The 27,625-nt window shown below is 35.2% G+C and overlaps 6 protein-coding genes across 8 annotated transcripts; 3 read left to right on the top strand and 3 right to left on the bottom strand.

Annotated features, from left to right (window-relative positions):
• Window positions 1–2,314: 2,314 nt before the first annotated feature.
• Window positions 2,315–3,886, top strand: LOC140969604 (probable galacturonosyltransferase-like 4). 2 transcript variants are annotated; one of them, XM_073431001.1, is made up of 2 exons: window positions 2,315–3,360; window positions 3,443–3,886. In XM_073431001.1, the coding sequence occupies exons 1-2, from the start codon at window positions 2,602–2,604 to the stop codon at window positions 3,485–3,487; spliced, it is 804 nt and encodes a 267-aa protein (XP_073287102.1). In that variant the 5' UTR covers window positions 2,315–2,601; the 3' UTR covers window positions 3,488–3,886. The 2 variants fall into 2 exon arrangements, with proteins under 2 accessions (XP_073287102.1, XP_073287101.1); XM_073431000.1 differs by having other exon boundaries at window positions 2,330–3,886.
• A 681-nt stretch (window positions 3,887–4,567) lies between these two features.
• LOC140969605 (AP-5 complex subunit mu-like) lies at window positions 4,568–6,854 on the bottom strand. Its single transcript, XM_073431002.1, has 4 exons — window positions 6,824–6,854; window positions 6,465–6,597; window positions 6,233–6,357; window positions 4,568–5,133 (listed from the first exon to the last, which is right to left on the bottom strand). Coding segments are annotated over exons 1-4 (543 nt in total). The 5' UTR covers window positions 6,826–6,854; the 3' UTR covers window positions 4,568–4,850.
• An 801-nt stretch (window positions 6,855–7,655) lies between these two features.
• Window positions 7,656–10,586, bottom strand: LOC140969614 (BI1-like protein). Its single transcript, XM_073431012.1, has 2 exons — window positions 10,116–10,586; window positions 7,656–8,086 (listed from the first exon to the last, which is right to left on the bottom strand). The coding sequence occupies exons 1-2, from the start codon at window positions 10,506–10,508 to the stop codon at window positions 7,889–7,891; spliced, it is 591 nt and encodes a 196-aa protein (XP_073287113.1). The 5' UTR covers window positions 10,509–10,586; the 3' UTR covers window positions 7,656–7,888.
• A 368-nt stretch (window positions 10,587–10,954) lies between these two features.
• On the top strand, window positions 10,955–14,800 carry LOC140969606 (protein FAR1-RELATED SEQUENCE 7-like). Of its 2 annotated transcripts, none has more exons than XM_073431005.1 (2): window positions 10,955–11,336; window positions 12,352–14,800. In XM_073431005.1, the coding sequence occupies exon 2, from the start codon at window positions 12,371–12,373 to the stop codon at window positions 14,651–14,653; it is 2,283 nt and encodes a 760-aa protein (XP_073287106.1). In that variant the 5' UTR covers window positions 10,955–11,336; window positions 12,352–12,370; the 3' UTR covers window positions 14,654–14,800. The 2 variants fall into 2 exon arrangements, with proteins under 2 accessions (XP_073287106.1, XP_073287105.1); XM_073431004.1 differs by having other exon boundaries at window positions 12,336–14,800.
• Window positions 14,801–14,911: 111 nt separating this feature from the next.
• Window positions 14,912–16,169, bottom strand: LOC140969608 (heavy metal-associated isoprenylated plant protein 19-like). Its single transcript, XM_073431007.1, has 3 exons — window positions 16,111–16,169; window positions 15,774–15,855; window positions 14,912–15,403 (listed from the first exon to the last, which is right to left on the bottom strand). The coding sequence occupies exons 1-3, from the start codon at window positions 16,141–16,143 to the stop codon at window positions 15,138–15,140; spliced, it is 381 nt and encodes a 126-aa protein (XP_073287108.1). The 5' UTR covers window positions 16,144–16,169; the 3' UTR covers window positions 14,912–15,137.
• A 1,640-nt stretch (window positions 16,170–17,809) lies between these two features.
• LOC140969607 (uncharacterized) lies at window positions 17,810–27,450 on the top strand. The gene is made up of 14 exons (XM_073431006.1): window positions 17,810–18,184; window positions 19,590–19,671; window positions 21,006–21,109; window positions 21,679–21,805; window positions 22,178–22,272; window positions 23,367–23,490; window positions 23,588–23,668; window positions 24,608–24,706; window positions 25,410–25,568; window positions 25,662–25,722; window positions 25,822–25,892; window positions 26,107–26,151; window positions 26,330–26,506; window positions 26,603–27,450. The coding sequence occupies exons 1-14, from the start codon at window positions 18,147–18,149 to the stop codon at window positions 27,176–27,178; spliced, it is 1,839 nt and encodes a 612-aa protein (XP_073287107.1). The 5' UTR covers window positions 17,810–18,146; the 3' UTR covers window positions 27,179–27,450.
• Window positions 27,451–27,625: the final 175 nt, after the last annotated feature.

Here is a 27,625-nt window from a genome sequence, read left to right as displayed (position 1 = left end):
CCTAATCAAGGAATCGAGCTAGGGATCCAAATTCCAAGAGATTTATGACATTAAAGTAGGCTAAGGCATGGATATGTAAGCATGGAGGCCATCATGTTCCCTCTGCTCCAAACTCTCTGCCCTCTTTATAAACGTCACCTTAGTTTATTCCCAATTTTATTTTATTCCCACCGCACATCAAACCCCAGCCATCAACATTTCTTGCATCGTTTGTGTCCCAAAAGTGATCCAAGAATCAATGTTAAGTTTTTTTTATTCAAAAATTCAATTTTCTCCAGTGCCTTGTAATAGTTGAAATAAAGTTTGTTCCAATACGGGAAGTTCAATTTTCATATCATAATTTAAGCCATCTATTCTCATAAAGGAGTATATCTTCTTGTCAGCACGACGTAGAAGTCATGTAAGCTCCTCCGCAAACGTGTCACATCAACGTCATGTAAAAAACTAAATAGCTACATAATTGATATTGCACGTTCTCATTTTAAAGTGGAAACTCGTTGTTATTATTATTATTTATTTGGTGCTTCTACTTAATCTGGATGAAAAACATTGGTATCCAAAGATCTGAGACCTCTGTTCAAATCTCACATGAATCAATACAATTTAGGAGGAATCAACGAAAGGAAATAAACGTATAGGTTATGTAGCGGATTTTTTGATGCTAGGATGTTGGCTAAGCGTTTAGGAAACCGGTTAAAATATCATATATGCCTAGACTAGAGTGCCTAGATTGTTGTAAATCAAAACTTAGAATTCGAATGTATCGGGAATAAACTTTAATTAAGGAAAACTTGAATGGCCAAATTAGAATTTTCAAAAGTTGGTGTGGTCCAACATTGTAGTCATTTACGCATGTAATTCTTTCAAACAATATATTAATCATGCACTAAATGGACACAATTGTTAATTTTAATTAATATTCCAATTGTTTATTTTTTATATTAAAAACATTATTGAGTTTTAAATATATTAATGTTCCGAATGAATGAATTACATATGGGGGCAATGATTACATTTAAATTTCAATTAGTTTTTTAATTTTTCAATTATAAGCTTGATGACGCATTCTATACACTTGTTATATACCAATTCCCAATTTCTTTTTTTTTTTTTTTTTTTAAGGAGAAATCAGATATTATACATTAATTAAATCAACAATAGTTACATCCATCAATTACGAATGATAAAAACCCTCCATCCAACATGAACGAGAAGAATGAGATAAAGCAAAATGCGCTAAATATACCCGTTCGGTTTTATGTCTAATTTAAAAAGCGAAGTTCTAAAAATGATCTTCTTTTTAGTTTAATTAATATATTTAATTTAAAAAATATGTCTCTATCACTTTTAATTTTCCAAAAAAAAAAATTAACTCAATCAATTAAATAGTAAATAGAATTTGGTAATGTTACACACTAAATTCAGATTTGACTTTTTAGGTAAACAATGATGATTATTAACGAATTGTTACTATTAAAAGTAAAAATTTACAGTAAAAAAATCTCAAACTCTCAAAATATATTAAACTACACACTTTATAAAATTTTGTCTGCTCAATTGTATTTTTCTTCACAAATTGATAGATCTATTTATAGAATTTTTTTTGAAAATAATCCAAAAATAAATACATCATCACACACTAATTTTCAATATTTACAACTCTTATTTTCAACACTCAATCTCTTATTTTCAAGAGTTACAATATTATTCCTTGCATATTCATTTCAAGCATTAAAAACTAATTTACATAATAAATATGGTTTCTGACTCTTTTTTTGCTTTCTCAATAAATAAATTGTCTCGGACTCTAATATAGTAGTAAATTTTTTTTTAGTCAAACTCTAATATATGTGTGTAATATATAAAATTGAATTTGGACATGTCACGGTCAGCCTAATGTAAAGATAAATAAATAATTTTCAGTTTCTTTGAGATAATCTTTTAATGTTCCGGTAAGAATGTGAGATTCACTTCATCTAAGACTAACTTGCTAGTCTATTACGAACATATTTGCGAGCTCACGAACCGAATAACCTAAGGCTTGAGTTTGGTTTTATTAATTTGTCAACCTCGAGCTTGACTTGATATGATTAATAAACGAACTTTTTATCGAGGTGAGCTCCGAAGAGCTCGCGAATGGTTTGATTCGTTTACGTCCCTAATTGCAACCAATTTACATATATATTCAACTACCAAAGGAATATTCATGTTTAATGATGGTACAACATTTGCACACGAGGTTGATAATTCACTTGCTATATAAATTAAAAAGGGTGTTTAATTATTTTCCCTCTGTATGACATAAATGGACGGTAAAAAAAAAAAAAGGGTTTCATCCCTTTTAGTTATTAATTCGAATAAATATTGTTCCTAATTTCCCATTCCACCAAATTTAACCAAAGTCTTCCACAGTCAAACAAGAATCCGATTTTCCTTCTTTGCCTCCAAAAATTTCGTACACCTCTCTCTTATATTCACAAAACTCAACTACCAACTTCTATTGGTTACTTATTAGACATAGATTTCCCCTCCAAATATAAAGCCCCTAACCACAATACAAAACCAAAAAAACAAACAATAAAAGTTCTAATTTTAGACAGGATGGCCTTTTGGAGCTCCCATTCTTCTCATTTCCCCCTCCTCGGCCTCCTGTCTCTCCTCCTCCTCCACCCCACCACAAACACCGCCGCCGCCATCCGCCTCCACATTGTCCAAAAACCAACGCCTTCTGCCACCACCATTCCTGCCTTTCGGGAAGCACCGGCATTTCGCAATGGTGATACATGCAGCTCGAATAAAGATGACATAATCCACATTGTCATGCCTCTTGATTCAAATTACATTAGAGGAACGATTGCAGCTGTGTTATCAATCTTGCAGCATTCCACGTGCCCTGAGAATGTCTCATTCCACTTCCTATCTGCACATCTCGAGCTAGAAATATTTTCTTTGATCAAGTCCACCTTCCCTTACCTCACCTTCAAGATGTACCATTTTGATTCAAATAGGGTTCGTGGGAAGATATCTAAATCTATAAGGCAAGCCCTGGACCAGCCCCTAAATTATGCACGAATATACATGTCTGACATCCTCCCTATAGACGTAGGACGTGTGATATATTTAGATTCGGACATCATAGTCGTGGATGATATAGCAAAACTATGGGGTGTAGATTTAGGCAACAAGGTGTTGGCCGCACCGGAGTACTGCCATGCAAATTTCACATATTATTTCACCGACGCTTTTTGGTCGGACGTGAATTTGTCTAGGACTTTTGAGGGACGGCATCCATGCTATTTTAACACCGGTGTTATGGTGGTGGATGTCGATCAGTGGAGGAAAGGAGGATACACCCAGAAGGTAGAGGAATGGATGGCAGTACAAAAGCAAAAAAGAATATATCATTTGGGATCATTGCCTCCTATTTTACTTATTTTTGCAGGTAACATTAAGCAAGTGGATCATAGGTGGAATCAGCACGGTTTAGGGGGAGACAATTTAGAAGGCAAATGTAGAGGACTTCACCCTGGCCCAATCAGCCTCCTACATTGGAGTGGTAAAGGTAAACCATGGTTGAGATTGGACTCAAGGAGGACGTGCACCGTCGATTACCTGTGGGCGCCATACGATCTCTACCGTTCCTCTCGTGTTGCGTTAGAAGACTAATGATGGTCTGACTTGATTGTCAAGAACCATATGGGTGATCCAAATTCTGATATAAAATCGGTATATCGTCTCCATTTTCATTCACATGTCATGTGCCTTTGTAACACGGTTATAATAAGAAATTTAACACAAAATTACGTAACATACACAAGATGTGAGATGAGATATCGATTTGTCCATAGAATTTGAAGTAGTTTCAAACTCTTTGTATGTATAAGATAAGAGAGTGACACAAAGTGTAGATTTTCGGTAAAGGAACAGATGGATTTACTAGAGAGTAAAATGGTGCTAGAGGTGAACAGATTTCTCCATTTTGCATTATAAAGTTCAGGATTAGCATAGCTTTTCATTTCTTTTTTCCTTAAATTAGGACACAGGTAGTTGTTTTTTGTTCATTATAATCTCTGTAATTGTCTGAAATTATAGTGCGTCACAAATTATGCTAGTTGTGAGTTTGTGTGTGTTGCTGTGAATTTTGGAGCCGTCTTTGTTTAAGTCGACAACTCAAATTATATTAAAGCAAAACTTTAACCATAAATTTCCAGCTCTTAACACGAAACAAGCAGATTATTGTCTCAAATTAAATTTAACAGTAAAACTCCGAACAATTACCGTATCCATCTCTATCTCTACGTGTTAAATGAATGCATAATTTAAACTATCATAGAGTTAAATAGTTCGATTTTTTGGGTTTAAATAAAGATTTCAAATCTTGACTTTAAGCTCGCGCGCCATTAGAAAATTAAAACAGATTTATGCCAACAATTATTTCTAATTTCAGCTCACAACAAATTCAAAATTAAAAAAATAGAAGACAAGAAAGAAATAGCATGAAACCAAAGCCATTAACTGAAACACTGATTGATTAAGCAATAATCGCCCCAAAAAAAAAAACAATTGATAAGTCCCTAAATCGAAACTAGCAAGTAGCAACTAAATCACAAGTGGTATATAATTCGTATTCACCACATACAAACATCCAATCCAAAGGAAGAAGCTGACATGCAAACATCTTTGAACATGTAAGTCCAAATGTACGAGAAGAAAACACATCAGGAAGGGTGGGGAGTACTACATTCGCATACACAAATTCATGGCATAAAAAGGAAATGATAAAAAGACTCATCAACACCTAAAGAGTAAAACTTACCATACCCTGTGATGGATGGAAGTTCAAGAAGGATTTAAGAAATATTCTCTTGCTCTCTGATAGCACTCCCACGGTCAGAACTATTGCACATTCTTGAATAGGTCTTCAAATGATGAGGCTCAATCAGAGGCAAAACAAGTACAGTATATGGACCTTTCAATTGTAAGACCAGAGGCCACAAGAGATAAATATCCGATTTCTCTTCATTATTGATATGCAAGCTAGTTATGTAACGAGTAATTGGATCATCAACCCATGAATCTGATCCTTTAGTAAACTGTCTTAAACGAAGACCGAATCCACGAGCAGACCCCTCCCTGAATTTATTTATTCAATCAGTTATGAAATGCTAATATGCCCAAGTACTTACATAATACATCACATGTATGATATCAATAAGAAATTGAAAAATATAACCTCATACTGAAAAAAATAACTACAGCCATATATTCTATGGCCAATGCCTAACCACCGCCAAAAGGATCACAAGAAATTCAACTGGATGAGTTCAACTCCAACTAACAAACTGAAAAGTAAATAACACATCACACACAAATTTAAGGAATGTAAAGTTGATCTGTAAGCCAAATTGAATAAAATGACAATCCAAATAGATCTTATTACTAGTTATCATGATGGAATGATGACTTCTTGCTACCATATCTTCCCCTAAAAAATTAATTAACCACCATAAAAGAATAACACAAATTTTCTTGTTACCAACAATGACAGGCCACTAATGCAGAATAACATAGCAATAATAGTTAAATAATTTAAAAATAAGTCAGGAACGCTTTCAATGCAAAATCAGGACACAATATACTGATATAATATATACATAACTTGTGCTTGCGAGTGACATGAGAGTGCTTATACAACCACCACCCCAGTATAATTAGAAACACAAGATAACTAAAACCATACATCCACATGTTCCCAAATGGTCAAAGTTCTAACATATAATACTTATTTTGATATTCGTGATACTTCCTAATTACCACAAGAGCCGGATTACTAAGGCTTTAAACAAACAAAAGAAACTGTCAAGATATAGTCTAACACTCCGTCCTTCCACAGAAGTGCTGCACACGCTCTATGGCAGTCCACCAGACTATTTGATTCAGATCAATGGTGAAATGTGATGGTTTGAACTTTTTACAGTAGGAAAATAAAAAGAAAGAGATACTTTGCTGGTTAACAAATATAGACAACTCGAGTATGTGAAAACTCATAACTACAGCAATTCCAGCAAACACCGCCCTCAAAATATAGACTTGATTAATAGAGCGAGGTCAAAACTAACGTTATTCGCTTTATTTTCAAACAAAATGTGAAATATTGAATAAACAAAAACAGAACTTTCTGCGTACACAGTTCAAAGAAAGAATCAATTTCTGCTAAACGTTTCGGATTAACCTCTTTTTGCGATCAATGAAGGCAGCAGCTAACTCCGATTCACAAGGAAAGGAATTATACTTAAAATTATCTTCACTTTCCTGTCGCATGCCACGAGTCACCTTCACTCCACCACCGGAAACTTCCTGTTGTTTATTTTCAAAATATTGAAACATTGAATTCATCACTTGATCTTTTACATCACAAATTCAAAAAATATGAAGAAAAAGCGAGACAGTAAGAAAAACACTACCTTGAGAAAACAACAGTGACCTGATTGTTGAGAATCCACAAAGCTCGGATGCTGCAACCACTCTGCATTTACGCTTTCCTGTTTGATTCTCGATTCAGATACTGATGATGGAAGTTTGAGAGGAGAGGAATACTCAACACGGATCGATGTAGGCTCCGGAGGAGCAAGTTTTATATATAATACGATACGAATATATTTTACTATAAAATTTTAAACGATAACTGGATAATTCTTAAAATTAAAGAAAAAATAAATTAATAATTAATTATGTAAGATTTGTTAGACAAATAATTAATTATTTTGAATAATTTATTCTTCTAAACTTTTACTTATTTTAGAGCAAATATATTTTATTTCACATGTATATTATATTCACCTAGAAATATATCTTCTATTATGTTTAAAAACAGATATATATATATATTCTACTCTAGTTGTCAAAAAGAATTGGATTTCTAATTTAAATTATTACAAATAATTTAAAGTTCGAAATTATAGTATTATGTTAAATATACTATATTCATACATAGGCTTATAACTATTTCACATAGACTAAAAATATCATTAGAAAACTATGATTCAAAAACATTTTTAATTTAATATTTATTTAACTAGCGTTTAGTATATAAAAAATATTAGAATTAGGTGATGTATTAAATTATGTTATATTTAAGATGAAGAGATTAGTATAATAATAATAAAAATTTAGAGAACTAAAAGTTCAATATAAAGTAAATGGAGTGAGTTTTTGAGAGTACCATAAAATGCATGAACACAATTGTTTGTTTATATTATCGGGAGATGAAAAAAATTATAGAATATATAACCAAATGTTGCCCTGAGACTTTCTCAATTTTGATGTAATGGACAAAATCTCGGCGTCGGGAATCACTAAAAAATTACTTGTATAAAACAAGGTTGTTTCGGGGATTGTAAGGGATGTGATAAGGGGAAGTGGTTAAAAATCTTATGCTGTCTAGATTTTGGAGTAAATGATGATGAAAGACAACTGCAGATCAAATAATTGAGTTCCATCTCTATATGGTTGAATGCACAAGATTCCATTTAGGGCGATACAGAATGGGCCGGCACGGGCGGTCTGGTGTCCGAGCTGGTTGGTCAGACGACGACTACTTCTTAGATTATTATTATTAGCCTACCCTGGAATGGGATGGATTGAATTGAACAACGTAAAAAAGGAAACAAATTTAGGCCGTAGAATAAGACAGGAGTAAAATCATTGAGAAACTTGACTCACAACTTATTCATAACAACACTTAATTTGGGTACAGGGCTCAACAGCATAGCACATCACAGTATTGAAGAGAAGGGAGATGTATAAACTTCCATGCAATTGTATTTGTACAAGTTAAAGGAGGCGATAAGTGCACTAGACATCGTGTGATTATGGATCGGACATAGGTTTAGTTATCTCCCTGTCGTAGCATCCTCAGAATAGTGAGGAACAAGTTGAGAACATCGAGATAAAGGGTGACTGATGCCCAGATGTACTCGTCATATGTGTAGCGCTTGATCAGATTATCGGTGTCATATACTATGTATCCTGAGAAAATTATGGCACCCATGGCGCTATAGATGCATATCCACGCTTCCTTCTTGTACTACTTCTCGCACAAAATGAAATTGTACTCCAATGTGTTTCGTCCTGGACTGAAAGGCTGGATTCCTTGTGATGTGCAAAGCACTCTGACTGTCACAAAACAAAGGAACATTCTCTTGTTTGTGTTCGATCTCCTCCAATAACCTTTTAATCCATATTGCCTCCTTGAAAGCTTGAGTAGCTGTCATATATTCTGCTTCCGTTGTAGATAACGCCACAACTATTTGCAGTTTTGAAACCCAGCTTACTGCACCTCCTGCAAGTGTAAACACATAACCAGTAGTAGATTTTCTCTTATCAGGATCACCTGCATAATCTGAATCGACATAGCCCCTGAGTGTAAAATCCGATCCTCTATAACATAATGCAGCATTCGAGGTACCCTTAATGTATCTAAGGATCCTCTTAACAGTGCTCCAATGCTCTCGTCCAGGATTCACCATATACCGACTAACTGCTCTCACTGCTTGAGCAATGTCTGGTCTTGTACAGATCATGGCGAACATCAAACTTCTCACTGCTGATGCATATGATACTCGAGACATCTCCATCCTCTCTGCTTCACTGCTAGGACACATCTCAGAGGATAACTTGAAGTTAACAGGAAGAGGGGTCAATATTGGCTTACTATCTTGCATGTTGAAGCGTTGCAAGATTTTCTTCAAATAATTTTTCTGGGAAAGCCAAATTTTTCTGTTACTTCTGTCTCGGTGAACTTGCATCCCTAGAATCTTGTTTGCTGGTCCCAAGTCCTTCATATCAAATTCCCTAGCCAACTGTGCCTTCAATCCTTGGACATGATCTTTGTTGGGGCCTGCTACCAACATGTCGTCCACATACAACAGCAAAATGATATAATCATCACCAGACCTCTTGAAATACGTACAAGGGTCTGCACTCAGTCTGTTGTATCCAAGGCTCATGATATAGGAATCAAATCTCTTGTACCAACACCTCGGCGCCTGTTTGAGACCGTACAGAGATTCAAGAAACTTGACCTTCGTCCATCTTATTTTCCACCTGAAATATAGTAGTTTCTGAATTCGGTGTGCCTTTGTCTCCCTTTACTTTATCTTCCTCGAAGATAACATCCCTGCTGATGACAAGTAGGATCCCACAAGCGAAACCTTTTTACTCCATCAGCATAACCCAAGAAGATACATTTTCTGGATTTCGAATCAAACTTCGATCTTTCTTGCTCATTGTACAGACGTACACAGGACTACCAAATGTATGCAAATGAGAATAATCTGTCGGCTTCTCAGTCCACATCTCCATCGGAGTCTTCAGATCAATCGCCACTGAAGGAATCCAGCCTTTCATTCCAGGACGAAACACATTGGAGTACAATTTCATTTTGTGCGAGAAGTAGTAGAAGAAGTAAGCGTGAATATGCAGAAGATCCATACGAAAGAAAACATAGCTGATTTTCTGACCAAGCCAGTGAACACTGATAAGTTTTATTGATGTAGATCCTCAAGTGGCCTAGCAGAAACGTAAGCAGCAGGTAATGACAAGATTGAAAGGATGTGTGTAGATGTGTTTGATTCTCAATCAAATCTCCAAGTGGAAGAAATGTCGGTAATATGTGGGGCCATAGGTGGCAGAATATATTCATCAGGCTTTGTGAAAAAAACGTGGGCTGCATCTGTTGATTTAAACGAAACTTCGAGGAAATTTATCAGACGCGTTTTTAACGCGTATTCACACTGACAGAGGTTCTATAAATGGAGCTTCTCCCTTCATTCTGAAATCATCCCTTCTTCGAGTTTTATCTCGTCTAATAGCATTTGAGTGCTTAGTTCTATAATATTTGTGAGGTGTTTATTCTCCTATATTAAGAGAGTATGTGTTCCCTTTGGAAACACGTGAGTGAGTTGTACACCACAAAATATTATAGTGGAAATTCTTTTCATCTTACCCGTGGTTTTTACCCTAATAATTTTTAGGAGTTTTTCACGTAAATCTCGATATCCAATTTATTCTTTATTTTCGGATTTTATTATCTCAAATTACCGTAGATGGGATCAACAAGAACAATAGATACATTTACCAAAACCCCAACAGTAGTACAACGCAATAGAATCTTTAAGAATCGATATGTGAAAACAAAATCGAAGGTTCAAAGTATCAGTGACATGCTTACAAAGGAACGGGGTGAAGAGGAGAAAGAGCAACAAGACAGAATTCCCTCGGAGAAGATCGTTAATGGGAGCATACAGAACAGTAATAGCAGACACGGCGGTGGTGAGAACGATCTGCACCGCCAATATACCATAGACTTTGCGAATGAATCCCCATCGGAGTTGATTCTCACCGTACCCAATGCCGGGGTACAGCATCTCACCGGATTCCAGATCAATATCGCCAACCTTCATCCCGTCGCCGCCGCCACTACTACTCACGCCTGTGTAGCCGTACATTTCTCAGATCGATATTTGACGCGACGACGTTTCTCCCTCCTCTATCTTATTCTTTCCTTACCTTGCGCGTGGACTCGTAAAATTATCGTACCATTGTATTGGTTGACGTTGACTTTGGGACGGAAAATTCGAATGATTTTTATTTTCCAACCTTGTAATAAAATTCTTCTTGTGTAAAATTACTTATAATTTATTGAAAGTATTTTTATACATGCTTCGTAAATAAATAAAGTACTGCCTTTCGGAAAATCGAGTCGGATTGGATAATATTATTTCCCTCTCATATATTTAAGTGTTATTTTATTTATTTGTCTTAATTATATAATCTAATTGTTATATTTGATATTTTCTTTTACCAATTTACTTTTTTTTAAACAAATTTTTATGCAATTAAAACATGAAATGGATAACTTTTGAAATTTATGTGAAAATTTGACGGAGGGAGTAATAACTAGAAAAGTTTCAGTAGACTTCCCGTACCTCACCCGTTCCCAGTTCAAGCCCACCCGTTGTAAACCAGCGTCCACAAGCAGTCTCGAAATTTTCCTCTTCTGCTCGGTATCAAATCGACGAAGCTTATCTACAAATTTTGCTACAAAAAACTTTAATCGAGTCCCTTATTTCATCATAATTTGCTGGACCAATCAAATGATCGTTTCTTTTGTGATTTTATTTCGACTTTTGATGTGTGATAGTTTTGCGTTTGAATCAATCGATTGGAAGTATAATGCGAGCTAGTTCTTGTTGAATTAGTGAACTCTTCCGCGTTTTTAAGGTGGTACTAACTCGAAGTTTATGTATTTTGTTCAGCTCAGAGATATGCTATAGGTGAAACCCTAATTCAGTCTTTTTGTTTGACGTTTATGTTCTGTTTTTTTTTTTTGCTGCTGCTTGTGCATCATAGGTTTTATGACCGAATTTTCGTATGGGTTTAGTCAATCATTTGAGAGCTAGTGGTGATCTAGAAATTGGATATTTGTTTTCTGTTTTCTTGACTTGGAACTGAAAATTGAGATTTTCCTTTGTATTCTGCCGACTTAGTCGAAGCAGCTGGTTTGAATAGTTTATTTGGTTAGCTATATCCTGCCAGCACCTGTTTCGGCTTTTGTTTTTCATTTCTTCTCACAATGACCAGTGTTGCCTGGGAAGAATGAAGAGATGCAAACTTTTACACTAGAGTGTCGTGTAGTTGTAAAGTTTTGTCTGAGTACACAATGGATCTAACGTTACCATAAGAAAGAAGAAGATATTTGCAATCACTTCAAGTAGTGTCATCAAACATAAACAAGTTCTGGTGAAGCCTGTTGACTATATATGCTCCAGACAATGAGCTCGTAGAATGATTTTTACGAACAAAACTTTGTACTGGTATGAATAATGACCATCAAAAAGTTACTTTCAAATGCAAGTTTACTCAGTTTTGTCACTTCGTCATGTTATTTTAGTTTCTATTTGCAATTGTAAGGTTACAATATGCTAAAATATGTCCCAGTCTATATAGATATCTGGGTCTACAAATTTTATTGAATTTGTTGACCAAGATATAATGTTGGTCCAAATTTTTCGTTATTTTTTCATTTTCTGTATCAACTTTCTGTTTTTTTTGGTTTTTTTGTGCTTCAATGAACTGTTATTGGTGACCTTTTTTGGGTATGTTCTGCTTTCATCTCTGCCACGATCTAGTTTGTTTCATATATATTGGTGGAGCCATTTGATTTGAATAAAGATAAACATAAATAGAAATGTATGTTCTCTTTTCATGGTTATTCATGTAAAACACAGGTTTGATGCTTTTTGTACGATTCTATTTTTGGCTGATGTCTGCAGAATCTAATATAAACAGGGAAGAGTTGGGAAATTTCATGACTGTCAGTACAAGACCAGACGCTCTTGCTGCAAAAAGCAACGGTCATCAAGATGATGAAGGAGAGTCTCAGATGGAACCAAGTGTGGGATTAGAGTTCGATTCAGCTGAAGAGGCACAAGAGTTTTACAGCACGTATGCAACCAGGGCGGGGTTCAAAATTAGGATTGGCCAGCTGTACAGATCCAGAGTTGATGGTTCTGTTATTTCCCGGAGATATGTGTGTTCAAAGGAGGGATTTCAGACGATAACAAGGACTGGCTGTTCAGCTTTCATCAGAGTGCAAAAGGTTGAATCTGGGAAGTGGGCTTTGGCCAATATAAAAAAGGAACATAATCATGAATTTGAAGCCACTGGAGAAATTTGTCCACCTAGGTTTCAAAGGAAAAGTTTTCCAACTCCTAGATCATCATCTGGCGGGGCTAGTCGAACTGGAATTAGATCACACGAGGATGATGGTCCATCTGGGGTCATCGATGTTAAACGCCTAAAAAAGGAGGAGATAGATGGTATCTGCAGACCCATTGGCGAACCTTATAAAGGTCTTGAATTTAACACTGCAAATGAGGCGTATAAGTTCTATTACACATATGCAGCTAATTCTGGGTTCAGAATTAGGATAGGCCAGTTATTTCGCTCAAAACTTGACGGATCAATTACATCGCGAAGATTTGTGTGCTCAAAGGAAGGGCATCAGCACCCATCAAGAGTTGGTTGTGGAGCATACATGAGAATACAAAGACAGGAATCAGGAAGATGGTTGGTTGATCGTCTTCAGAAAGAACACAGTCATGAATTTGATACTTCAATAGATCTCAGTAGAACAGTGACTGTCGCGTCAAAGGGTTATGGAGATGAAGGAATCAGTGTGCTTGAAAACTTGGATTTAGTTGAATCAAATGGTGGACTTAGCCTTGTCAAACGAATTCGAGAAAGTAACATTGGAAGTGATTGGTACAATATGCTACTTGAGTACTTTCAATCTCGGCAAGTTGAAGATACTGGATTCTTTTACGCTGTGGAAATACGTGAGAGTAAAGGCATGAACATTTTCTGGGCCGACGCTCGATCTAGATTCTCCTGCACTCAGTTTGGAGATGCTATTGTCTTTGATACTACATACAGGAGAGGTAGTTATTTGGTGCCATTTGCTTCTTTCGTCGGTGTTAATCATCACCGGCAACCAGTGCTGCTTGGCTGTGCTCTTGTTGCAGATGAATCTGAGGAGTCGTTTACTTGGATCTTTCGGACTTGGATTAAGGCAATGTCGGGATGCCGTCCTGTGTCCATAATAGCTGATCAGGACAAGGCCTTTCAATGTTCAATTGCACAAGTTTTTCCTGGAACACATCATCGTTTTTCTGCCTGGCAAATTCTCAATAAGGAGCAGGAAAACTTGGGCGCTTTACGATCCATGAATGTGGAGTTCAAATATGAGTATGAAACTTGCATTTTCCAGAGTCAGACGGGGAATGAATTTGATTCTACCTGGAATGTGCTTATGAACAAATATAATCTGAAAGAGAATGCATGGTTAAAGGAGATGTATAGAATGCGAAAAAGTTGGGTTCCCCTGCACATAAAGGGAACATTCTTTGCTGGCATTCCAGTGGATGGAAGCTTAAAATCTTATTTTAGTACACATTTGACTGCCCAAACGCCTCTCAGTGAATTTGTTTTCCGATATGAGAAAGCTGTGGAACTGCGCCGTGAAGAAGAAAAAAAGGAAGACTTTAACTCGTTTAATTTGCAGGCAGTTTTGCACACAAAAGACCCGATAGAAGAACAATGTAGAAGGCTTTACTCGATAACAATGTTTAAAGTTTTCCAAAAGGAACTTTTGGAATGCTACAGTTATGTAGGAATAAAGATAAATGTTGATGGAGCCATCAGTAGATATCTGGTGCAGAAATGTGGAAATGGGGATGAGAGGAATACTGTTGCCTTCAATACATCAAATTTGAATATCAGTTGCAGTTGCAAGATGTTTGAGTTTGAAGGCGTTCTTTGCAGGCATTCGTTGAAGGTGTTTCAAATAATGAATACAAGGGAGCTTCCATCTCGTTATATCTTGCATCGGTGGAGAAAAAATGCCAAGTATGGCATACTACGAGACATTGATTCAGGAGGTGGAGCGCAAGATTTTAAGCCCTTGATGATCTGGAGTTTAAGAGAAGAAGCACGAAACTATATCGAGGCAGGAGCAGCATCTTTGGAAAGATACAAGCTTGCTTTTGAAATCATGCAGGAGGGAAGGAGGAATCTCTGTTGGCAGAACTAGGAAACATCTCAAGACTAGGTTAGAGCATATCTTTCCCCTACGATTTTATGTCAGACAAACTTGAGTTCTGAACTCTAATCCTTGTTCCTGCTATTGTGGCTACTTTTACCTGGTTTGTGCAATGTAATTAAATAGATTTCTGTTTTATTTTCTTCTTTTATCGTATCTAAACTCGTCTTAGTGCTTGATCTTGGGTCTAATTGTAGTTACCTCTTTCATATAAGAATCAGACAGCTTAAATGAAGATGATTCCACTCCAAACCCCATTTTTGTGCGTGCTGAACTGATTTATGCAGGACGAACATGGCGAGGGTGTGTATATGATATTCTATCTAAATATGAAACAATCTCTACATTTTTAGATGATAAGGCTTGAAATGAGGATCACACCTGCTGCCATCCGTTTTGCTGTGTCTTTTTCATGGTCGTCTTTTTTAGTATTTTCAAGAAAAGAAGCTTTGATTCGTACGTGCAATGATGTACTCTACATTATTGAACAAGCGTTGGCATTCTCATCATTAAACATCATGTGAAGTTCACTATCATCAAAACAATCAACTATCCAAGATTCCATTACTTGTTCCCCCAAGTCCCCTTTGTTCCCCTCACTATTGTCATGATCTTCTTCATCCACAAGCTCCACCCTCTTTCCCGTCTTTCGCTTCAACTTCTTCATTACTTTCTGAGGGTTAATTCTTCCAGTGATCACCACTCTATGATTCTTCATGTCCGTCACAAACTTTTCAACTCCTGATCATTATACGGAAAGAAGGATAATATGATGGATAAAAACATAGCAACACATTAATACATCCTTTGTATTTGTTATCTGGTAAATTATGCAATTTTCAGTTGTTACTCCTTGAACACTAACCACGATCCATCAGGGGGTGATCTAATCGTTCCCACAAAAATTTACTTCCTCGACTCTCCAAAACATGTTATCTCCCTGTCATCCGAGAAAATAATAATTTTCAACCATTTTGTAGAATGTCAATAGTCCTACTTTCGGCATATCCATTTCCCATTATAGTGATGTTAGCATAGCAAATGCAGATTGAAGCACTAATAAGATGTATTACAAGTTTTCAAGAAACAAAAACCGAGGGGATTAGATAACCTTTCATTTTGGAAACGGCTTTGGCAACACTTCTTTCACATGCATTGCAATACATGGATACTCTGAATTCTGCCACCACCACCTGTAAATTTGAATTGGACGAATTAGTTATTTATTCAATTAAAAAAAAAACCAATTTTTTTGGTATTCTTCATGCATGTAAGCATATGATATTACATCTCTGTAAATTGTAATGATGGACCAAAGAATTTTCCTCAAATTAACAACGGTTCTTTTTCCCTTAAACGCAAAAGAAAACGATATGTATTTCATTTGAGAAATACAACTGTCTCTGTTTGACATAGCTTATATACGAGAATGTATGTATATTACTTACTTTATCATCCTTGTACTTCTTCTTACCGGCCATTGAAGATCATAATTAGTATGCATGGATGTGAAAAAATGGCCATAATCCAGATTCTATTGCCTGCTTCAAGGGTAATTTGGTAACCTTACATGACAGTTAATTCAGTTAGTTGTTGCCTGTTGGCCAATCAAAAGTCCTGATTGAGATAAAAACTGGTAGGAATTAAGTGTCACGATCACCCTACGTACATAACAAAAAATCATCACAAATTGTCGTGAAAAAAATGTACAAAAAAATTTGAGAATCAAGGACCATGAAATATTTAGAGTATGACCTTCTAATTGGTAAATGCACGAGTTTCTGGTTTTATTTTGTTTTGATTTTATTCGGACAACGAAGCGGATTACTTTTTTTTGGGATGAAAAACATTTTTATTAGTTTGCATATTCTAAAAATTGAAAGTTATAATGGAACAAATGCATAAACCTTATAGCCCATGTATAATGAAAGTGTATTTAACGCTATTAACTATTTTTATTTCGTACCAACAGTACGTACGAGTTAAATTATCTAAATTGAATACATGAAAACAAAGGATGCAAATTTTATGAAGTTGAAAAGATTCATTTTAAATTTGTAAATCACAAAAGTTTTCTATGAGACCATATCACATATCAATTTTGTGAAATAGATTTCTGATCTAACTAAAGAAATTTTTTTACTTTTAATATAATTTTTTAATGGTAGAGAGTAGTAAGACCGTCTCACATAAAACCTACTTTATATATATGTGTGTGTGTGTGGGGTTATCAATCAAATCCCAACCATTATTATTATCCAACAAAGATTGAGGCCCAAGGGTGTTGGTTAAAAGATGGTGATACTATCGCCTCATTTCAGCGATCACTTCCAAGTTTTCTTCTCCAAAAAAATTCAGAATGTTGCCATATTTCTGTAAAAATTAATTATCAAGTTTTTTGTACTTTTCTCTGAGAATTTTTCTCGCCACTTCTCTCGTGTGGGGTCTTGTGAAGAGACCCTTTAATGATCCTTGCCTAAACTTTTGGATGACACAAATAAAAACTTACTATTTCTAGGGTGGGTCGGGTGCTTAAATGTTCTGTTTGGATAGAAGGCGAACCTAATAACCTTTTCTATTGGAATTCAGAACACGAAGAGACGGACCCTCTAATATGACAAACATGGACAGAAGAGGCGATTGTGTTATTTAATTTTTTTTCTAATTTTGTACATACAAATTAAATATATTGATTCGACGTGAGAACCTACGAATGCTACATTTCAATAACAATAATTTGAATATTTTTGGAAAAAGTGTGATTCCAATAACTAGATAATCATTTGCGATAGAGTCATTGTTTTTTCCGGTAGATGATATCCTACCTATGTGGACACTACCCTCATTTTATTTCAACGGGTAAGATCTTGCCACATATACAATTTCAAAAAAAAAAAGTGGATCCTATATATGTTTTGACAAATCTTGGTCATCCATCCTATCATGGGTCAATACCCACATGGGTAGGATCAAATAAACCGTTTTTTCCATGCTTAACTATTTGGTTGGCTACTCATACTCGGATTCATTTTTTAATGCATAAACAAACTATTTCAAATAAGGAAACAAATCAATAGATCATTAAGTTAATATAATGCAAATTCAATGACTCAGGCCATTACAGATTTAAAACATATGTATATTTATGTATATAAAAGTAAATTTTGTTTGCAAGAAACGAAATCCCAGATTCACGGTAGTAATAAATCACAAGGGCCGGTCTCCAATTTGATTCGTTCTCTTTTTTCCTATCAAAGATTCAAAGACCCGTTCCTAGTGCTGCTTCTTTTCAACCTTCACGCTCTTTTTCTTTGAATTTATACTACGGATCATAAACTGCAACTTCTGATTTTGTGTTTCTGTTTGGTCGAAGCAAATCAATTGTTTACCTGCTGAACTTTTTGAGTATTTTGGGGGAAAAGAGACCAGTTTCTATATTGAATAGAAGGAAAAAGGGGAGATCTTGATTGCTTGGATCTTTCCCATGGAACAGCTTATAAACTTCATTATAAGACCACCCAGGTGAGAAAAATTAAGTCTTTACTACTTTCGTCTTATGTTTAAAACTCTGTGTCTAGGTTTATTTGCACTGCATTTATTTATCTGTTGGTCAAGTTTTTTTTTTCCCCCCGAAAACGTCCGAGGTTGGTTTTCAGAATATGTTATACGTTGTTGGCTTTGGATGAAATTAACGACTTTTTATTTGTATATGATTGGTTATATTAATATTAATATGTTGTTTGATTGGTTTGATTTACTTTGTCTTGATATTGTTTAGATTTGGCGCTTTAATATTCACCTTTGATGAATTTTACGTGCTGAATTTATAGCTTCAATTTCTGTAATACTAAACGTTTTTCTGTCTCTCTTTATTTAGTGTTTGGAATTTTAAGTCTCGACTGTTCTTTTAAATGAATGACGTGTTTTTTGCAAGCTATGCCATCAATTGGTATGTTTTGCAAACTAGAGTTCAAATGTTCAATCATTACTTATGTTTGATGGCATATGTTTGATGGATCTTACTGCAAGCTATGCCGTCAATTAGTATGTTTGTTCAGGGAAATGTTTCCGAAGGAATGGAAGTGTTAACAGGAGTTGTCATATAGTTCAAAATCTTCAATCACAGGATACGATTTTCGGCACAGTGATGTAATTGGCATGCCAATGCTTAATCGGTTGGAAGTCATTCATCAATTAATCTCTAAATACCTCATTTGGCATGCTCATAATAGTTTGTTTATTAAGTTTATCAACAATTGAACTAAAAATAGAATAGACAGTTGGTGGATAAAAACTTTCTTGGAATGAACTTTCACCTGATAAAACGCGGGAGGACTTTGACAAGTGAGAAGAGCTTAGATTTAGCGCTGTGCGTATCCACCAATGTATTTTTTCACTATTGTCGCTGATAACCGGAACTGATGAGTAAGAGTATTACCGACTGACTTTCAATTTGTTTTCTGGTTGGGTACATTTAGAACATTATGCTTGAGGGTTATTAGTTAATGGAGAATAACCTATTCCTTGTGACATAAAAAATGCCACATGTTTCTATCATCATTGTACAAGCTTTGGTGAGATTACAATTTCTGGTCTAGATTGAGTGGGAAAATGCATGATGACGCAACTATCGTCTATCTGGCTTACTGGTTATTTAAATTTGATGGAACAAGTTTATGAAACAATCTAAGTCATGAAGATGCACCTAGACAAAATATGTGTGTGTGATATGCACAAGACTCCTCCACATGCACTATGAAAAATAGTCAACTTTTTTTATGGCTAAGAAATGAATGTCTTTGTTTCTTTTTAAATAAAAACATGATAAACATTGGAGAAATTTTTTGACATGTTTTCTCAATCCATTTTTTGGATCTTGTAGCTATGAGAATAAATTCAGTTAATTTTTCTACTTTTTTTACTACAGAGCTGAATACAATCCAAAAAATGATTTGTTAGATCAAGAATTTATGCTGAAAAGCAAGTGGTACCAAAGGAAAGATTTGGAGGTGAGAGGCTATTCATGTGCAGTACTTGGATTCACTTCTCTTTTTCTGCCTTATTCTCTCACTAATTCTTTTTTCCCCAATCTTTGCTACTATAATGGGCAGTTTTTAAAGTTGCTTATAAATAAATTCCTGTTGAATCAGAAGGGAGCACCTGACCTGATAATCATATACCTTACATATTTCTATATCCATAATCCTTCTTGTACGTCATGTCGCCCCTGAAAATGGATTCCTAAAGCTCATTTATCATCTTAAGTTTGTTCTTAGTGGAAAGTGGACTTGATATGATTTCTTATAATTTCAGTTTTGATGTAGGATTAGTTATTGGGAGCATTAAATTTTTATTCCGTTGATTGTTTATTTATACTTTGTTTAATACCTTTAAGCACCGTTTGGTGCGAAGGATAGGACTTCTTGTCCTTACCTCGTCTAGCGTTTAACCCGAGTTTTATAATGTTATCAATATTTTTTAATTTATTTATCCTCATATTATAGATCCTCATCACATCCCACAAGCCAAGTTGACTATTAATAGCATGTTGGTATGAAAAAGTGATTGTTGTATTGTGTTTCATGTTCTGTTTTTAAATGTTACGATTGTTAATCATATGATACTCAATTTTCAAGTCCACCGGAAATCATGGTTTACAATGATAGTTGATGTTCTATCCACCCCATTTTACTTGGACCGTTCTGTACACCTCAAATTGATGCATTTGACCTCAACCTTTGGGTAAGAGTAACCCACAGATCCTTTAGTTTAAGCAGAGGTTGTTGAAGTTCTCATTATTCTGATATTGGTTCCCATATAATTCAGTCTGTCATTCTAGTGTCTAATATCCTTGATGCTGAGCCCATTAACTCTATTGGGTATGCTCTGAATGGATAGAAATTGAATTCATTTGTACTTAACTGGTCAAATTTCTCTTCTCTAGCTGGTCATATACCCAAGAACAAGCCAGTCTGCTTTTATGTAAAGCCCATTCTGTGTAAAACCATTGATTATGACATTTGTAATTATTGGACTCCATTATGAGTTAACTTGAACCACCATTGCTGCTTGGTCTTTGGTGTGGTACTTTTAGTCATTTAGACCATTAATCACTGGTAAACCAGCCAACCATAGTGCAAATACGTAGTAAAAAATATCATTGTCACATCATACATGCTAAAGAATGACAGTATTTACAAAAAAACTGGATAGTAGAAAAAAGATCCCAGACGTATAATAGTAAAATGGGTTTGTCAAAGTGCGGGTGGAGCAATTCTCTCACTTTTTTTGAATTATGATTAATAAGTAATTTTTTCAGAATAATATTTTTTTTATCTTGCAGGTTGTAAATAGCCGAGGAGATATTCTTCAATGTAGCCATTACAAGCCTATAGTCAGTCCTGAAGGAAATGCGCTGCCCTGTGTAATCTACTGCCATGGAAATAGGTCAGTAATTCTGGTTAGTGGAAGAAACCTTTGTTCAAACCTGGAATTTATTATATCAGTATTCTTGCATGTGGTTGAGTTGCAATCCATGATATTTTAAGTAGTGAGTGATGCCTGAGAACTTGTTGGGTGTGTTTGGATCAAGTTTATGGTCATCGATTTTTTTTTTTGGTTAGTTTTTTCTTCTGTTTTTTTCCTTAGTTGACCATCTGGCAAGATCGGTTTCACTTACATTAGGATTTGATGAAGTACCTAAGCTGCACATCAAGTATGAATTTGACTAGCTTGTTTCCCACATGACCTTCTCTCTTTGCTCAGTACACGCCACTGCCTATTTTGATGTAGTAGCTAGTTCTGGTATCGTGTGACAGTGCATGTAGTTATTACCCACATATTAATGTTTAATCTTGGGCTTGAGAAATATGATGTATAAAATGTACCTCCGCTGCTTTTTCCAAGAGGGAAGTTGGGCCTCTGTGCTGAATATATGTAGACCTTGGTATGTGAAGTTAAGATTATTCACTCTCATCTTTTTTGTTTAATAATATGCGCCCTTTATCATTTTTCAGTGGTTGCCGCACAGATGCCAGTGAAGCTGCTATTATATTATTACCATCAAATATTACTGTTTTTACTCTTGATTTCTCTGGTTCTGGACTCTCTGGAGGAGAACATGTCACTCTGGGGTGGAATGAAGTAAGTGGTTACTACCTAATGTCACCCAATCACATGTTATCTGACCCCATTGATATGCCGCTCTGTTTATCATCTGTCAAGAAATTTCGGATACTGGAAATACACACAGGAGGAAACATTAAAAAAATGCTTGATAACGTGGAATCTGGAAGTGCAAAATGTTTCTATCAACTGTAAATTTTTAGCAGCTTGCAAAAGCTTCAAGTTAAAATAAATATGTCCATATTAATTTCTCTACTCATTTTTTGGTTTTATTCTTCAGTTTGATATCAAATGCTATGCCATGTATCCCAGCTATGTGTTACTAGCTTTCAGTAGTCGCTAGATTCTAGTCCTGTATTTTAACGATCCAACGTGGTTGTCACTCTGCAGAAGGATGATCTCCAAGCTGTTGTTAAATTTCTAAGGGGGGATGGGAATGTTTCCTTGATTGGTTTATGGGGCCGCTCCATGGGTGCTGTTACTAGGTTAGTTTCTCTATTCTTGTCATTTGGTTAAAATCAAGGTTCCATAAAGCACCATGGCGAATTGTCGAGGTCAGGCATTAATATTACAAGCTTAAACATGCTTAGATGGAGTTTAAGCGTAAAAAGATCTTTTAAATTTTAATATAATTTTATTTATCTCAGGTCAGACAATAGATAAAACTATGGAAGCATATGATATGTTTAAGACTGCATGTATAATTTTTAGTTTTTAAAAATACAAAATTCTCAAAATTGTAATTATTAATAGTTTCCTGTGACTAATAAACTAATTTTCATTAAACTCCCTTGTTACTTTTTAATTTTCTTATATATTGTAAGACATCGATCTCTTCATCATTACAATCTTCTACTATCCAATATTGTTTATTACTGCCTATTGGCATCAATTGGTAGTAAACTTTCTAATTCATCCTTCATAATTTTTTTGTTCATCAACCTTTCATTGCTATTTTATTTCATCTTCTTCTTATTCATCAACCCTGCATTTATATTTTTTTATTAAATAACATAAATTGTAATATTAATATTGAAAATAAAAAGCACACTTTTATTGGATGCTAAACACTCTTAATACAGTCAACTCATGGGTGGTTGGCCGTTCTTTTTTCCTTTTTTTACCAAATATATTTGCATTTTTTAGTTAGATAGTTATCTTTGGTGGAGGGAACTTCTCTAAAAGTTCTCTGTGTATCTGTGTAAAACCAATATCTGTTACTCCATATGCTGCAAGCAACAAGCTTATATGTGATGGAACGCTAAATTGGTATCTAATAAAGTTGGGTGGGAATGTTTCATGATTTCTTTATATTAATGCACTTCCAAGCTGGGATGTCGATGTCTTATGTACGAAGGCATCTAAAGAATGCTTTCTCTACATACTGCCTTAGAAAGAGCAAAAAAAAAAAGATAGCTTCTCTAGCTGTCTGGGTACAGATTACAGAAGATATGTTTTTTTTGGGACATAAACATGGTGTGATTATCGTGGCATCATTTTGCTCCAAGTTTGCAGATGTTCTACGTCGGTTATACGACTGTGTCAATACTCAATAGACATGACATTTTGCTTCTTTCAGCTTGATGTATGGAGTGGAGGATCCTTCCATAGCAGGAATGGTTCTGGACAGCCCTTTCTCTGATTTAGTTGACTTGATGATGGAATTGGTTGATACTTACAAAGTTCGTCTTCCCAAATTCACTGTAAGTTACCAATTTATTGACCTAGTTTCAGGTAAATGTTCTATGAACACGATTTATCTGCTGTTTTGTTTACAGTTTTGCACTTTCTCATTTCCAGGTTAAGTTTGCAATCCAGTATATGCGTAGAGCTATTCAGAAGAAGGCAAAATTTGATATAATGGACCTCAATGCAATCAAGGTATCTTGAACTGTTATCTTTCATCATGAGTGTACCCTAGGCTATTTATTCCTTATATTTCTGTAATTTAAATGTACGCTGATCCTATCATATAGATTTTCTTCTAACTTCCTCAGTATGTTCTCGAGATTGTAGTTTTACTTGGTTTTATGCAATGCATGCTGTAGGAAATCTTCCTAAGTCTTAAACACTTTCATGAATATGATAAAATTTAAAAATAAAGTGTATTATTAAATAGCAATGCTCATATTTATGTGTAGAAAAAATTGTTTGGTAGATAAGTTGTTACTTGTATATCTGTGGATTTGGGTACTTATTTATTTCACGATGAACGTGGTTTAGCAAATATATTTCCACAGATTAATTTTTTTTTTTGATAGTGATATTCTACATAGTTGTGTTTTCATGTACTAACACACATTATTTCGTGGTTCTTTTGTTCCCTGCCTAGAGAATTTTATTTCTTTTTCAAGAAATTCTGATTTTGTACTGGTGAATATACGCATAGAAATGGGTAGCATGCCTATGTTATACATGGTTGAAGGATTACTTGTGTCATTTAACATCCGTACATTATGAATTCTGGTTTTCTAATTCATGGTTGTTAGTTGACACCGGTAATATGTGTTTTCCAAGTTGGGTTGCAAAGCATGACCAAGTCTATTTGGATTCAGACCGAGTGGTTCACATCAGAATGATAAAATAAAAGTTTAATTTTGGCAAAAGTTAAAGAGGCTATTCCAACTGAGATAATTCTGGTGGCTTCCATGTTAGGGTTGACTAACCATGAAGAAAAAATATATTTTCTTTTGAAGTTTATTTAGCTGATATTTGTTTCTATACTTGGTGATTCTTTATCCATTTTTCTGGGTCTTTAGGTTACAACCACTTGTTTGTGTATTTTTTTTTAATGAAATTGACTCCATGCTTATGTTCTAGGTTGCAAAATCTTGCTTTGTTCCAGTTCTTTTTGGTCACTCCATTGATGATGATTTCATACAACCCCATCATTCTGATCGGATATTTGATGCTTATATGGTAATTTCTTTAAGAATAATAGTTCATAATCATGTCTGTGCATGCTACTGAACCTCCCTTTTGGGTATAGTTTTGCTCTTCTCGCTTGTTTTGATGCATTTTTTTGTGTCACGATGCATGATTGTTAGGTCTAAGCATTTGTAAATACCCCCTACACCTAAAATGTTATGCTATTTGCGTATCACAAAATTAAATGAACTTTATCTAAGGTAGATGATTTTTGAATAGCCTGTGAAAGCAGATTCCATAAGCTTTTTCCCTTATTTATATGTGTTTCATTTCAAATGGAATTGGTTGTTCAACCTGACGAATCAGCATATGTCCAAAACTAGGTACAAAATAATGTTTTCTGTTATCGTTTCATATGTGAAAAAGCATGAGTCTCACCACGGATGGGGATGGTGTATGCTCTGATTCATTTAACTAAGATTTACATTGCTATTAGAAATGTTTCTGTTATAATATGCTTCAACACTTTCACTCCAGCTGATGAATAATCTTTTCCTAATTACGGCAGATCTGTCTTCCAACTCTGACGGAATTTTCCTACCTAGTCATTTAATATATTGATGATTTTTTGCTTCTCTCATTATTTAATAAGTGGTAATGATAGTAAGTTTTTCATGTAAATGCGACATTTTTTCTACTATCTCATGTTCTCTTTGTGTTCATTCCCTTATATCCGTTAATTTTGATTCTGCAGGGGGACAAAAATATTATCAAATTTGAGGGTGATCACAATTCTCCCCGACCTCAATTTTACTTTGATTCAATTTGTATTTTTTTCAACAATGTATTACAACCTCCAGAGGACGAAATAGGAAGTTCATTTTATGACTTGACTAGAGACTACTTCGCCAAGGTAAATTGATTTATTTGTTTTACACTATTTAATTTGGCAGTCTTCTACTGGCTAAATCTCTGACTAAAGCAAAACGTCATTTATTACCTCCAGAATAGTTGGAGCACTTCTGGTGATGTGGAATCTTCTGATGAATTAGTGGGTTCACCTTCTGGTATATATTATGCTCTCTTTGTTTTGTCAGTTTTGTGTGCTTTTCAATCTTATTTCTCCTCTGAAAGATACGTGCTCGCTCGAATTTACTTTTATTCAGGCCCAACAACCAGTAGCACAGAGGATGCCATTAAACAACTTCGATCCCGAAGACCTATGAGTACAATAGTGGTATGATCTATTTCTTTAACATAGTGACAAATGTGGAAGGACAATGGGTTACCTTGGCACAATAAAGAGAATGATTTAAAATTTATGTTCATATATGGTTTTTCCTTTTGCTCATTCTCTGCACCAAGGCTTTTGGGTAGGGAACCACTAGATTGTGGTTTTTCTTCTGCAATAATTACTGGCAGATGGCTGATTGCTGTTTTGTTTTATTCAGGTTCCTGCTGATATTTCGTCCAAAAATAATCAACTTGATACGCAGGTACCTCTCTAAATTTTAGCATAAATAATAAATTGAGATCCCTGGTATAGTTTAAAATATTGGGAACACTTTTTGTTGTGCTTTTATATCTACCAGAATGATACCTTTTTCTGCTTTTTGTGCATTAGATGCAGTTCTTCAGTGCATCTGACTCACCACGATCATTTGTACTCTCCAGGTGGAAAGTAGGGGGTCTGATTCTCACCCATCATCTTCTAGTATGATCAGCTTCGAACTCTCCAATGGCAGTCCTCATTGTTCTCATGAGCCATCGTCAATAGATGATGATGAATATGTTGAGTATCCTCTCGATACTTTGTCAGATTTCCCAAACAACGTGGAAGAAGAAGAAAGGGTAAATTTCGGGTTTTTTTGGGATGACTCTCCTTAGATTCACACGTTCTTTACCTTCAAATGAAATATTATTTGCTTATTTTCGCCAAATTTTCAGATGTTCATGGAAGCCGTGCTTGAGTCGCTGAAGGACTTGGAGGTGAGACACCCTCAACCATCATCCAATGGTTGTGGTAAACTCCCAGAACCTGAACCGAAACCAGAACCAGCTCTAAAGAATGAACAAAGGGATTCTAACTGGAGCAATTCCATAATAACAGACTCAGTTACCGCATCAACTGCTAAGGATCATGAACCAGCATCCCAGATGCCACTTCCTAAATGGAGCAAATCAATATTAGAATCTCCACTGATTTGCAATCCAATTTCTCAAGCAAAAACGCAAGAAACTCCTCCAAGCGACACATCACCATGTAACGGTAATTTACCTGGTGGTGACATTGTTGATTATTTAAATGATCGGGCAAGCAATGATGCCACACAGCATCCAATGGGACAAGAAATCACTGTGGTGACATCTCTTAGTGATAAAACGTCAGGCAATCAGAGTACATTAGATGCCAACATGAATGACCAAACGAGGGTCATTGTTAAAGTTGAGAAGAACCCGACGAGCAATATCATGGATGGCCTGTTACGCCGTTGGGATCTCAATTTTTTCAAGAACAGATGATTATTAGTTCATGATTGAAGAATGCATATATTGAAAGTGTACTGCTAAATGATAGTGTTGTGAAGTAGTTGTCTTTAGAGGAGTATACTAAGGAACATGATGAAATAAAAGGATTGTGATTAAATTTTCAATTGCTGCTGTTGTTGTAATTGTGTACTAAATATTCTTTCCCAGGTTCTGTACAGGTGATATTTTCTGTCATACGAATCTTTCTTCCTGATTTTTAAGCCTCTTTTGATATGACCAGTTTGTTGTATAACCCATTGATTTGATTTATGTTAATGGGATGGATTGAGTGTTCATGACTTGTAAGCACAACATGCACAGAAGTTTTACATCTCAGGTACTTACTAGCTTGCATTGATGTATCGAATGCGACGTGGAGTTGATCTTGAAGTATGCTGAAGTATTATTGCTGATTATGTTGTGCAGTAAATAATCCAACTC

The sequence above is a fragment of the Primulina huaijiensis genome, unplaced genomic scaffold, assembly GCF_012295235.1.
Source record: "Primulina huaijiensis isolate GDHJ02 unplaced genomic scaffold, ASM1229523v2 scaffold42415, whole genome shotgun sequence".
In the NCBI taxonomy this organism is placed as follows: Eukaryota; Viridiplantae; Streptophyta; class Magnoliopsida; order Lamiales; family Gesneriaceae; genus Primulina; species Primulina huaijiensis.
Note: the sequence above shows the minus strand (reverse complement) of the source record. Positions and strands in the feature narration are given on the sequence as shown.